This window comes from Triturus cristatus, chromosome 4_1 (assembly GCF_964204655.1).
Source record: "Triturus cristatus chromosome 4_1, aTriCri1.1, whole genome shotgun sequence".
Lineage (NCBI taxonomy): Eukaryota > Metazoa > Chordata > Amphibia > Caudata > Salamandridae > Triturus > Triturus cristatus.
The window spans coordinates 1,277,349,491-1,277,363,497 of NC_140585.1; the positions used below are offsets into that span (position 1 = coordinate 1,277,349,491).

A 14,007-nucleotide genomic window follows, 5' to 3' on the forward strand; every position below is an offset into this window, starting at 1 on the left:
ACAACAGACAGCCTAAGGAATTGAGGTTTTGGGCATTTGACCTCAGGCAGACTACAGAATTGACGTTTTGGGTGTTTGATATGTGTACCTTGAAGTCAGAGAAGCCTGCAGTCATCTGATGTTTGGAAAAGTCATTTGGAAGTTTGTTATTGTGTTGATGATTACACAGTGACTTGGCAGTTTGTGCCTGGAAGCTGTTTCAGGCAAGCAAGGATATCATGAAACATTAACCTACAGCAGTATAGGACAGCGTGTTGGCTGCGATACTGTGCACTATGTACAAGTGATTTCGGATTGTACTCGGGGGCACTGATCGAGCCTCAGTGTGGAATTACTATGGAGACCATCTGGGTTTGATCTTGAGCTCTGGTGTATGCAAGGGCATTTGCTTACCGGTTGTGTGCATTTGAAAATTTGAAGGATGCACCTGTTGGGTCTTTTATCTGCAACATCGCTGCTGCAAGACTCTGCTGTGACGTGTTGCACCATTCTAAAAGTAGCACTGTCAGCGTAATGCAGCTGTGTGATCCTGCGGTTATGTGATACGGCTCCTGTGATGTGTTTGCGGTCCTTCTGAATGTAGCTCCGTGGGTGCAATCTGGCTATGCCGTCAGTGCATCCTCTAACAGCAGTTTATTGGTTGTTGAGGTCACACAAGATGCTCCGGGTGTAGTGATTCCAGCGCTCTACCTTAGCAACGCTGGTTGTGTCGGCCTAGGGTGCCAGGACTTTGGCATGAGGAAGATTTGATCAGCAGCAGGTTATGGCGCAGGTTTTTCGACGGATCGTCAGCAAGACTGACACGCGTGCTGATGTGCACAGCACTAAAGTGAGATGGGCATGCACAGAGCACTGTGGTGAGACGGCCATGTTGGCCTGAGGTCTGTCTGTGCAGCTATGTATCTATTGAGCTGGGGTATGTACTGCCTGTGAGTCTACAACAATTTTTTTCTCTCAGACTTTTCTTCACGTCGTTGGTCAGAGGTGAACTCATACTAGTGGTATTTTTGCAGTGGGCTAGGGTGAGAGGCCGCTCAACAACTAGTTGACTGTTATTGGTAGCTACTGTCATGTAACACGCTATATATATTTCTAATGCCATGCCTCTGTCTATGCATACTGTCCTCAAGGTTTTGTGATATTTATTGTGTACCATGCTTAATGGGCTGTTGTCTGCGGTAGTGAATGATAAATGTGAGCAGTGTGTGGGTGAGTGTTGCACTCTTATCAGTGCATGTGTCTTATGAAGTGCCCAGAGCGAAGATTTCCTATCACACAGTAGTTAGCAGAAGATTTCGAGACATTCTTTATTGTGTCTCACTAATTAACTATGCAATCCCATGCTGTTGACTATCCATTTTGTCATGAAGGTTTTGTTGTATTTTTTGTATAAATATGCTCTATTGGTTGCTGTTTGTGGATGCACTCCTGTTTTGTATGTTCGCTTTATGCAGTCAGGGGTGCGAATTGCGTTTTGTGTCGCTCTGTGTAGTTTCCTTTGTGTGGAAGTCTGCTGGGTTAGGTCTGATGTGAGATTGTGTGCATTAGTTTGCAATATGTGTAGTAGTTGTTGTGCATTGGTTCCCTTGTCGTGCAAGGTGTGCAGCAGTAGGAATGAGTTGGTTCCTTTGTCCTGTAAGGTGTGCAATAGTGGGAGTGCGTTGGTACCCTTGTCCTGTTAGGTGTGCAATAGTGGGAGTGTGTTAGTAGTGGGAGTGCTTTGGTTCCCTTGTCCTGCAAGGTGTGCAGTAGTGGGAGTTTGTTGGTTCCCTTGTTCTGCAAGGTGTGTAATAGTGGGAGTGCGTTGGTTCCCTTGTCCTGCAAGGATTGCAGTAGTGGAAGTGCATTGGTTTCTTTGACCTGCAAGGTGTGCAGTAGTGGGAGTGTATTGATTCATTTGTCCTGCGAGGTGTGCAGTTGTGGGAGTGCGTTGGTTCCCTTGTCCTGCAAGGTGTACAGTAGTGGGAGCACATTGGTTCCCTTGACCTGCAAAGTGTGCAGTAGTGGGAGCCTGTTGGTTCCCTTGTCCTTGAAGGCTGTGCAGTAGTTGGGGTATATTGGCTCCCTTGTCCTGCAAGGTGTGCAGTGGCGGGAGTGTGTTGGTTCCACTGTCCTGCAAGGTGTGCAGTAGTGGGAGCGCATTGGTTCCCTTGTCCTGCCTGGTGTGCAGTAGTGGGAGCCCGTTGGTTCCCTTGTCCTTAAAGGCTGTGCAGTAGTGGGGGTGCATTGGTTCCCTTGTCCTGCATGGTGTGCAGTGGTAGGAGTGTGTTGGTTACCTTGTCCTGCAAGGTGTGAGGTGGATATATGTATAAGATGTATCCTGTTGTATATATATCTGGTGTTCTCTGGTGGGAGCAGTAGATATATTGTGAGTGATCTATGTTAGTAATTTATGTAATGTGATCTTTTTATAATGTGATCTTCTTTAACAATCTAAGGAGTGAATAACTTTTTTAATGTGACCTTTCTTTGAAATATAAGGATTGGTTACATATATATTACAGGAGGCGTGGAGTGTGTATTTTCTTCAACTTATGTAATGTGGCCTTTCTTTGTAATTTAAGGACTCACACATATATTTGCAGGACATGTGGAATTTGTATTGTTTTCCACCTAGCGACCTGTTGTTTCTTTTGTTTTCTGAAAGAAGGAGATATGTTGTATCCTGTTATCTCTCAGTTCCTTATTGCTCAGGTGAATGTGATGTAGTAAAATGTTCAGGAGTGCATGGTTTGTATGAGTGGTCAGTTGGAATGAGTGTGGCTGAGCATCAGGATGCTGCTCCCAGTGGGGCGATACTTACCATCTTACTTGTAACTGAATAAACCTACTCTTATAATCTACACTACTGGCTACTGGACTGATTACCTACAAAGGCCTTACAAAACGGAGGTAATTTAAGAAAATGTCTGGATGCATTATTATCATGAAAATATACATTCATTATACTCGCTGTATCTGAATGGATGGTGAAGAGAGTCAAATCAGACGTCTCATAATCTAAGCAGCCAGCTTCATGACTTAAGTAAGAATCTAATTGTAGGCAAAAAAGTAAGGTAGGCAAAAAAAAGTAAGGTGCCTGAACCCTCGATTAACTGTTTATAAACGCATGTACATTCCATTTTGTTCCTACTTGAATGATTTCACATATTCTGAAATCATTTACCCGTTGCATGCTCAGGGCATTGCTTTTATGTGTTCTACATGGTTGAGGCCTCCCCAGGTCTCAAGGAAGAGAGAGAGTGAGGCGGCACCAGTGCCCTCTAAAACCGTCCTCCATCGCTCAATACTGCTACAACCGATCCAGTCAGGAGGCCAAGGGTCCAAAGGCAGTGCCATGGGTGAAAATTCGCAAGCCAGGGGTCACTTCTGCAACACCTGGTGACCCCAGAATGAAACCACATGTAGCACATTACTCATTACATATTTTATATATTTAATTGTTTATTAATTTATTTCAATATTCTTTAGAAGGATTTTCAGCATTTTAGCGTCATTCTTCATTTTTTGTATTCATTGTTTGGCTGAGAGTACAGGTATGTCTGTGAATGTGTTGAGAAATGTGGATTTTTTGATGAGGAATAGATAATGTGCTAATATCTAAAATATCTTTCATGCAACAACGTGTATTATAAGTAAAATTTCAAATGGGAAATACATTATAAGGAAATTAAAACCTGTATTCTTAAATGTGCTTTTTATTTGTAGTACAGTAGTACAAGTCATCAATGATATCATTAGGGACTTTATTTAGGATGTCATCACTATTTTCATCAATAATGACCAGATTGCAAGATATTTTCCGGGGAGACCCATCCTCGGGACTCAGGCAGGGAAACCTGTCTTTGCTCTTGTTTAGCCAGAGAATTTTCAATCTGCCACCAAGCGGGAGCAAACACCAAGTTCGCTTACAGTTGGTGGGAGTTTCAAAATACTCCCGCCAGATGGGTGTGGACTTATGATCTGTTTCTCTGCCTGCAGTGCCGCACGCCACCACCCTCTAATTGAAACACAAATGGCTCTGGGAATAGAATCCCTTGGGAAAGGCCCTATGGCCAACACCCACACTACGCACAGCCAAAGGCTGTGCTCAGCATGCTGTTGGCTGTATCTAGGTGAGTTTGGCTGCAAGGCTTGGCCTGCAACCCCACCTAGCACGGCCAAAGGCTGCTGGGGGTTAAATTTACATATGGCAATTAAGTATTACTTTACGGTAAGGAAACCCTAGAAATTCACTGAAAAAGACAAAGGTTAAAGTAACGTTATAGTTAGATGTGATAAAAAGATCTGTTTTCGTTTAAAAATAAAAAGCTTAGAAATTCACTGGAAAAACAAAGGTTAAAGTAACATTATAGTTAGGTGAATTTGTCAATGGCATCATAAACCTATTGAATTAAAAAACAAAGAAATTCACCAATTACAGTTAACAGCACTAACTATAACTTGCGCCCCGCCGTGCACTGATTATGACCTCACAATTGACATCATTCATGACATGTTCTATGACAGTTTTAATGACATCACTGATAAAATCTCAAATGACATCATTCATGACATCACAGATGACCTCACTGATGGCATCATCCAATAATTGTGCTAGTTTGTTTTATAGTTTACCTAGTGGCGGGTAACTTCCATATTTCTTTTCTACCTAATTTTGTACAGCGTGGGTCCAGCTAATGAGTGTAGGTGTTTACAAAATGCATGTACTCCTAAAGCACCATAACTGTTCATTATGTTCCATGCAAGTGGTTTGGTTCTCCCCAAAAAGTTTTCAAAAAGAGAAAGATTCTACGTAGTAGGTAAACTTATGTGAGCAGCCTTTAGTTATTAGAGAGAATCGTGTCAGCTTGTCAATTTCTACTTAACATAGAAGACTGTGTGCACCAGGTACAAACCTATGTACATGTGTTTGTGTTTCACCACAGTTTGAAGGATGCAGGTAGTACAGAACAGTGGGGCCGGCATCGGCCACGCCAAAAGTATGGCGGGCGAGCCGGCCCCCCTTCTTGAGCAGGAGGCGGGCCTGTCGCGCACATTAGTGACGCTGCAGGCGTGCCTCCTTCACCATAGGTCCCGGCCCGGAGGCGTGACCCGGAAGTGATTAGAATCAGTTCCGGGTCACACGAAGGGACATCGTCAGCCCAGTAGCCCTGGCCTGGACACCAAGGGGTATAAAGGGCTGGGGAGCACAGGAGTCTGTCTCTTCACTCCTTGCTCCCAAGCTTGCCCCTAAGCCTCGCTAGGAGGCTGTAACTTTGTTTTTTATATTTTCCAGGTTACTGTTGCGAGCTGCGGATCGGAGTGTCTCTGGCTATCGGATCGGATGGACGAAGCGCGGTGTGATCGTCGGTTGGCTGGGAGAAAAGTGGACGAAGGTTGCCGAGGAGAAGCGGCATGTCGTGTCTGTCTCATCGGTTGCTGTTGCTGTTGCGAGCTGCGGATCGGAGTATCTCTGGCTGTCGGATTGGACGGAAGAAGCGCCGTGTGATCGTCGGTCGGCTGGGAGCAAAGTGGACGAAGGTTGCCGAGGAGTTTCCTACGTTAACCGTCAGGTACCCGGTTGGGGTGGCGCAGGTTCGGTTGAGAGCGCCCACCCCCCCCTGGTTTCACTTCAACTCTAGCCCCGCATTGTAATTGTCACCGCGCACCACCTGTTTCTCGGCTTTCATTACCGTAGCGTGCGCGGTGTTTAAACATCAGAGTGTGCCGGCAACAAGAATTTGTCACCACGCACCGTCTGCTTAGCGTGCGCGGTGCGTCGACATCCCGTGTGCCTGGAAAGAGTATTATTCTACATGCATCTCCTGAGTGCATTTGAAAGTGAAAGTCATACCCGCATTTGAATTTGGCATGCGCATCATCAACGTAGCGTGCGGCGGGCTTGTGCTAACAAAATTTAACTGGTGATAGAGCGAAGGGGCATGATAAGAGTTCCATTATACACTGTTTGATGTTTATCCCAGTATCATTCCATCGTTGGCTGATTTATTAAAGCTTTGATACCCTTAACCTTAAGGGTGCTTGCCCTGTAAGGCATTGAGTGACAAAAGGGCGAAGGAGCTTAATAATAGTTCCATTGTACATTGTTTAATGTTTATCACAGTAGCATTCCATCATTAGCTGATTTATTAAAGCTTTGATATCCCTTAACCTAAAGGAGGCTTGCTCTGTAAGGTACTAAGCTGTCTCTGTGGACATAGACAAGAGCTGTTGCAATTGACATACCCCGGTTTGTGGCAAATAGGCATTGTGGTGCACTGTTAACTGATAGGTTTGTTCTGCTACCATTACTGTCAGGGTTGTTTTCTTGTGTCACAATTCTGCCTGAGACCTCATTCAGATTACAACAGGTGGGTGAGGATTTCGTACTGTGTTCCTGAATAATGGCGGAAAAAGCAAAGAGGGGAGACCAGCGCTCTCGTATGGAGAGGCTGATGGAGGAAATGATGAAAAAGGTGGACGAGCTAGGACATGGCCTTGCTAACCTTAGGGAGATAGTGGAGGGGCAAGAGGGGTCAGAAGAGAGGGCTAGGCACACCAATGTGCCCCCCAAGGCAGCTTTTCCCCCAATCCCAAAAAGGGTTAGAGCAAAGAAACGGGTGGGGAAAGAATCTGCTGCACCAATCCCCCAGGTTCCCAGGGGAGGCAATCCTGATGCGCCCACCCCCCACGTTCCTCAGGTGCCACTCGTGCCTCAGGGTGAGGTCCCCCATGCCCCGGTACCCACCCCGGTCCGAGTACCGGAGACTCCGATGGCACCGGTCCCAGGACCAGCTCCACCTTCAACACCACCCGTCCTGGTGCCAATACTTGCGCCTCCAGCGGAGCCGCATACCCCAACACCACTGCCAGCTCTCCCTGTGACCCCAGTGCCAATACTGGGGCCCCCAGTGGCGCCCCACGCCCCAACGCCACTGACAGCTCTCCCTGTGACTCCAGTGCCACAACCCTCCCCCACAGGAGTGCCTCCCACTGTCACAGGGGTCCCGGTCCCTGTTGCATAGCCCACGGGGGATACACCGCAGGGTGGGGTCCCACAAGACATAGTGTCACATTTGGCGGCAATCTAGCCATGGTTGGGGAAGGCAGGCATCCTTGCTCCAACAGTGGGGGCTAAGGAGTTGGGTAGCGATGCTTTAGCAGAGGCGAAGCGAATTGTGTCTCAGTTTAATGCGTGGCCTGGGGAAAAAATCGTGGAAGGGCCAGCTGCACCATTAAAAATCATTACAGGGGGTGGTACCAGCGCACTGGAGAGCAAGGTAGTGTCAGTTTCCAGTGCAGCAGCAGGAAAACAGCAAGAGGCACCTCCGCAGCAGGTAAGCTGCCAACATTGCCAATGTTGGACGCCGGTGAGTCCCGCTCTGAGCGTGAATTCTTAGGCAGACATGTTTCTCTGAAGTTGAAGAATAGAATTTGGGCTGGTGAATATATCAATATGTTTTCATTGCTGATTTGCGAAAGAGAAAGGGAGGAAGCAAGAAAAAACAAAGATTATATGCCTCCCAGGGAATGGGCCAGTCAGATGTTGAAATACAAGGTGGAAGAGAACTTACTCAACTGGATCAGTGCCTTTTCCATATTTATGGCAGTACCGGCTGAGCGTTTCCCAAATTTGCAGGCGCAGATGGCTTGCTACCAAAACAGGATAGTTCTGGCCCATGATAAATTCGCAGGAGGGGGGTGGTTGGAATATGATAATAATTTCAGGGTGGCTAAGGCATCCGACCCATCGCTGTCATGGGACCGAATCGACACAATAGCATGGTTGGGTCTTTTTGGGGGTGAAGGACATCGTGACATAAAGAGCCAGTCCCCTCAGTCCTCTCAGCCTTTTCATTCCTTTCGGTCACAGGGTAACACAAGTTACACCAATAATTCAAACGGCACTGGGGGGAGGAAGGGGACGTGCTGGGATTTTAACAGACGGACTTGCACCAGACCGCAGGGTCAGTGCAGGTTCAAACATGCATGTTCCATTTGTGCCAACCCATCCCACCCAGAATCCAAATGCCTCAAAAAATCAAAAGATAAGGGTAGGAAAAAGCAGGAGTGAATCGGTGACCCCGCTAAAAGCACGGTCTCCCATTGAAGTAACGGCTCAACAAGTATCCCTGCCACCTTACTGCAAGAACTCTGTTGGAGGGTTTCAGGGACGGCTTTAGGATACCTGCTCTAAATTATGTGGGATCACCAGAGTGCAAGAACCAACTCTGCACGGGCCAATCCAGGTATAGTTTCCACAAAAATTGCCAAGGAACTGTGCCTGGGTAGAATAGCGGGCCCATTTGGGTCTGTACCTGTTGAGAATTTTGTCTGCTCCCCGTTGGGGGTAGTGCCCAAAAAAGTGGAGGGAGAATTCAGACTCATACACAACCTGTCAGCCCCCAAGGGAAAATCACTGAATGATGCAATTGATGATGAGTTTTGCAGTGTAAAATACGCTTCTTTTGACCAAGCAGTGGAGATGCTCAGGAATTTGGGCCCTGGAGCATTGATGGCGAAATCAGACATAGAATCAGCTTTTTGGTTACTCCCAGTACATCCGGACGATTACCATCTGCTTGGTTTTAAGTTTCAGGCAAATTTTTATATGGATATGTGTATGCCAATGGGCTGCTCTGTGTCATGCGCATATTTTGAAAGATTCAGTTCATTTTGGAATGGGTGTTCAGACAGAAGACAGGGCATCAGTGGGTCATGCATTACTTAGATGACTTTCTTATCTTGGGGGCACAGGGCTCCCCGGAGTGTGGGTGGGTGCTGCAGGAGTTTTGCGCGCTCATGCAGGCTTTTGGGGTTCCTTTGGCCCCGGGGAAGACAGTTGTGCCAGCATCAACGATAGAGTCCCTGGGCATCGAGTTAGATTCCATTCAGAGGTGCTTTAGGTTGCCCATGGACAAAGTCACCAAGTTCAGAGCAGCTTTACAGCTATGTTTGATCAAAGAGACGGTCACACTCCACCAGCTGCAGCAGACAGTAGGACAACTAAATTTTGCTTTAAGGGTTATCCCGATGGCAAGACCGTTCTCCCGATCCACCTCACAGGCCATGGCGGGTCGCACGGAGAAACATCACCACACAAGGCTGTCAGCTGAGGTTCAGCAGGACATGCAAATTTGGACTTCAATGGCAGAGTAGTGTGGCCCGGTCCGCCCACTGCCTCCGCGGAGTTGGGTTTAATGACTGACGCCGCGGGCAGTGTGGGATTTGGTGCCATACTCGGTACCGAGTGGGTGGCACAACGATGGCCTGCATGGTGGGTGGAGATCAGCTTGACGGGTAACATCGGTTTCCTGGAGCTCTTCCCCATCTGGGTGGCATTGACTGTATGGCCAGAGCATCTGCGTAACCAGTCAGTGGTTTTCTGATCAGACAACATGACCGTCGTCGAATGCATCAATCAGCAGGCAGCCCGTTGTAAGATGATTCTCCGCCTTTTGAAGGAGATTGTTCTCAGTTGCATGAAGCTGAATATCCAATTTAGAGCTAAACACGTGCCTGGTGTCCTTAATCATGCTGCCGATGCACTTTCTCGCTTTAAGATGCAGGTTTTCAGGGCGCACCTCCCAGCAGCGTCGGTCCACGCCTCCCCCTTCCAAGAACGACTCTGGCAGATTGGTGCCCCCATCTACCTGACCTCGTGGCAGCTAGCCTAGCACCGAGGACCAGGAAAGCATACGTAGGGGAGAGTGGAATTAGGTGATCATGTGGCAGACCCCACAGGGCGATACAGTGCCTGTTTGAATGTTATCATGGGGACGCCCCATTGGTTTGGATGGCTGTGGCTCTAAGGGTCTTGAGATGTGCAGCACTGCCTTCTTTAATAAGCACATATCATCTGAATGAGGAACTGGGTTTGGCTTCACCTCTGAGAGCTACCCCCAGAGTGCAGGTGAACTACCATTCTGAGCTATTCACTAGTGACTTCTGGGGTAGTTACATAAGTCATAACCCGAGCATCCTCTGTGAATCCCAAAACTCACTCTTCAAATGCTCTGCATTCAATCTCACAGTATTTAATAATGTTCAACCTATCATCATTAAATAACCACACCTGTCAAAAGAACTGATTCTGTGTGCCTTGGGGCCTCATCCAAATTGCCAGTGTTTACGTGTTGTGTGCCACCAGGAAAGCCATCAATGTCATTTATGATGCCCTCTCTATCACACGATATCAGAGGTTGTGAGCGGTACATTTGGTGGGCGAGTGGTAGTTTATGTCGGTGGTCCAAGTTATGGTTTCTGCACTGAATATCATATTAAACTCTTCAAATCAATGTAGCCTAACATTAACACGTGTTTTGGCCCAAGTATACTAATAAAAGCATGTTCACAGATTTATTACGAAGGTGTGAAGGCTAAATTACATGTTACTGAGACAGTACCCCATAACTGAGAAGAGAAAGCACTGCATATTTTATTGCCAAATGCAGGTTACTTTGACCTGGCCCAGTAAAACAACTCTGCTAATGGTCTCAAGGACTAATCAGTGTGTGGATTTAACTCCTTGTATTCTGGTTTGGTTTAATGCCTTTGCTTGTAACTAGCACACATGACAGAGTAGCATGGCATAATACACATGCAGAGGGTTAATATGCTTCTTATCACCATTGCTGTAGAAGAGGAGGGGCATCATGACCAGCTTCAGGCTTCACCAGTCATGAGACTTTTCCTCTCCCATTCCTCAACATTGGTAATAAGTAGCATATTACACTCTGCATAGCCACATATATACTATAAGGCCCAGTTTACAAATGTATTTTCGGACTTGAGCTTACATTTATGGCCAAAAATACCTCTAATTATGCCTACCAGAAATTCACGAAGGAATTTGTGGCTGGCATAAATGGTTTTACTACTGCAGGTTGCTCTGCCATGAGTGCGGGTAATTCCAAAGTATTAAAACCCACGCAAGGGTTGGAAATTGCTAGAATATGGTTAGGTTAGCCATGTAGGTTTGAACACAACCACTAACTTGTACATTTCTTGGGCCTTGTTGCATTCAAATCCGACGTGCAAAAAAATGATTTTTTTTTCTGATGGCTGGCCTAGGTTCAGTCCGATTTCCTTCACTACAGTCCAAACCCCAATATATCACATACATAAAGAATGAACTTAGCCCTCTGCTGGACCTACAGGAGATACCCTGGTGTACACGGACTCCAAACTAACACAGAAATAACGTGGGTGTCCCTGTAACAGAACATTTATCCTCAAAGAGGGGTTAGAGGTTTTGTGGGATTTCGTGATCTACTTTCTTCATTTACAGTGTTCTGTGTATATGAACATACTTAAAGCAAATTAGCTTGTTAAGCCGCTGTGACTTGCTGTTTGCTTTGGAAGACTAAAGAAAAGCTAAAGCCATGACAGCCTAGAAATTAGTGCTTATAAACTCCTATGAGCTTCCCATTTGTATTCTCTATTTACTTTTTTCAGTTATTTGTCAATCATCTAAGGCACCCTATAAGCTATTAGTATTGAGACCTTGAAATCCTTAAAATGCATTGTGCGCCCCACTTCACCTCGGTGCCTCCCTGCTTGGTCTGCATCATCATATATCTGTGATACAGGCAGCCTAAATGAAGTTTTGGGGTTGATCATCACATTGGCAAGGGGCTCCCAAGGTATTGAGTTATGCCACAGACCAGTCCCATGTTTAGCTGGTAGCTTGTGGCATTTGAAGAGAATTGCAAAGTATACTCCAAGGATGGGATACTTACACACTGTTCCTGCCTTGGCATGGGATTCAAAGACAAGTACCGAAGCCAGCTCTCTCTTCACCTGGAAGAGGAAACAAAATAAGCTTGTTAGCATCCACACAATATCTCAAAATCCATAATGTCGGCTACATTTGTAATTTAAATGTGAAGCAAGGAGCACACTTTGAAACCAGAAGCAGCGACATTGCGTTGAGAGGAGCTTCCACCATAACAAACACACACAGGCGTTACCTTCAATCTACGGTGAATCAATCAGCAAAGGAAAAGAAGCACATCCCAAGGTCTCGTTCAGCTACCTGTGACCCGAAAGGCTCTTTGGTCTGCCTTTTCTATGGAGTGATGTTCAGACATCCAACATTTTTCATTCATATTCCTATCTGAATCTGGAGAAGGCTGAAGGTGGAGAGTGGGGAAAGAATTGTATGTGGTAATTATCAGGCACCTTCCCTTCCCTGGTCTATGGGGAGATGTTTCCATACTGCCATTTGACATTATCATTTTTGACCCACAAACTGATTCTCTCATGGACAAGTCCTTGCCACCTCTACAGCAAAGCAGGAGTCTCATGTGTGTCATAATATGTATTGGGTTTATTCATTTACTTTTTTGTGGCGTGCCCTTATACACAAAGGCTTATGACTCATGAGCAATGTACTCTTTCCGCCAGGGGCTTTCCCTCATGGTTTTGACTCCACCTGGGTCTCCCTTTTCTCCTTGCAACCACACACACTCACATTTATTGGGAGCAAGTAATGTCATATCGGTCATTGCCTCCCCATGGCTCCACCTTGACTTCGTCAGCGCAAATATCCTTACACAAGGGCTTATTTCTTAGATGTTCTGTCAGTTCTCTTTCAGAGCAGGTTTTCTCCCATTTGGTATGGTGTCCTGAGGACCCCTGCCTCTTCCCTAACAGTGGAGGTTGTCTTCCATCTGCGTGTTCCCTAACTGTTGAGGTTTGTTTTCATCTGACAGGACACCTAGTAAAAATACTTACCGAGTTTGAGAGGTGGGATACTGCCTTGATGTGCAGGAGCTCTTCAAAGATCACCTCCAGCTCTTCTTCCGTGCGCTGACTAGGACTAGAGAAAAGAAGAGGGAAAGCAGGTTGGCTTTTGAATCAAACGAAGGAGGAAAGGATCACATCACCTAACATACCAGTACTCAGTTTGCCCCAATACATTATGATAAATGCAGTGCATGGTGACACTTACTTCAGTCACAATCTTTAATTTTCACCCTTGTTGGTGTAGCCAGCGCTGTGTATCTCTAGACATGAGAATCACAATAATTGCCCTTCATCAGTAGTGGCTTTTGAATCATTCCCACTGACCAAAGACATTTAGATGTGCAGCCATTAAGAAAGGAGTGAGCACAAATGCCAAATATCCATAGGTTTCAAATGCACATGGAGAATGAGGATTTACACCTCAAAAGTAAAAATGTACACAAGTAATTGCCAATGGTGATTCACTGGTTTTACAAGGGCTACTGTGGCACACAGAACGGTTTCTTTCTCAGCGGATTATGGCAACAGTTCTTAAATTTTGACTTCTGAGTACCCCTACTGAAACATTACTGAAATCCCCTCACTGAGTGATAATTGGAAGCTGGGGAACCACGGCCTAATCAATGTCTATGATTTGAATCTTAAAACACTACTCAAAAATATAAAAACAGGAATAAACCCAAAACATTCTAAAATATTGAAATCTTTTGATTGATTCACCATGTAACATTAAAAAAGTTTTCAATTTTTTAGTTGTGCTTCTTTATTTGTGCATACTTAATTCATTTAAATGTATTAACTTTAATATTATTTAATTTTGTAAAACGGAGCAGGCCTCACGGCTTCCCATGTGTTCTCGAACCTTAGGTTAAGAACCACTGAACTGGTAACAGTAGCACATAACATGGATGCATACGCATATCACAAGTGTTTCAAATTAGTCACACTGCCTTTAAGCAGTTCTTTACCTGAAGTCTGCAAGGATTTAAACAATTAAATAACGTTAGCAAATTAATAAAGTATATATTCATAAAAAGGCAAGATGCAACATTGAACATTTTAAATTGCTCTATAAATGTGAAGGAATTTGAAATTTGAGGCTAAAAGCTAAGTTGGTCTCTTTAGCTTCATTGTTGAGAAGAGCACAAGTACAACAAAAACAGTACAGTATGGAGGATTTTGCCCACAACAAGAAGCACCACTATGTGCATGTAAAAGAGAGCATGTATTAGGAGCTAAAACATGAAGTGATATCCTAAAGTCTAGCATATCACT

The 14,007-nt window shown here is 45.4% G+C and overlaps 1 protein-coding gene and 1 long non-coding RNA gene across 2 annotated transcripts in view; one reads left to right on the plus strand and one right to left on the minus strand.

Moving 5' to 3' along the window:
* RAPGEF3 (Rap guanine nucleotide exchange factor 3) overlaps positions 1-14,007 on the minus strand; it is an 870,850-nt gene that overhangs the window by 418,069 nt on the left and 438,774 nt on the right. Inside the window, exons 7-8 of the mRNA XM_085654789.1 lie at positions 12,721-12,805; positions 11,724-11,784 (exon numbers count right to left, since the gene is read on the minus strand). Of these exons, the coding sequence (XP_085510915.1) occupies positions 11,724-11,784; positions 12,721-12,805 (146 nt within the window). The remainder of the gene's footprint in view (positions 1-11,723; positions 11,785-12,720; positions 12,806-14,007) is intronic.
* Positions 1-14,007, plus strand: part of LOC146856579 (uncharacterized) — a 221,423-nt gene that overhangs the window by 136,077 nt on the left and 71,339 nt on the right. The window lies entirely within an intron of this gene.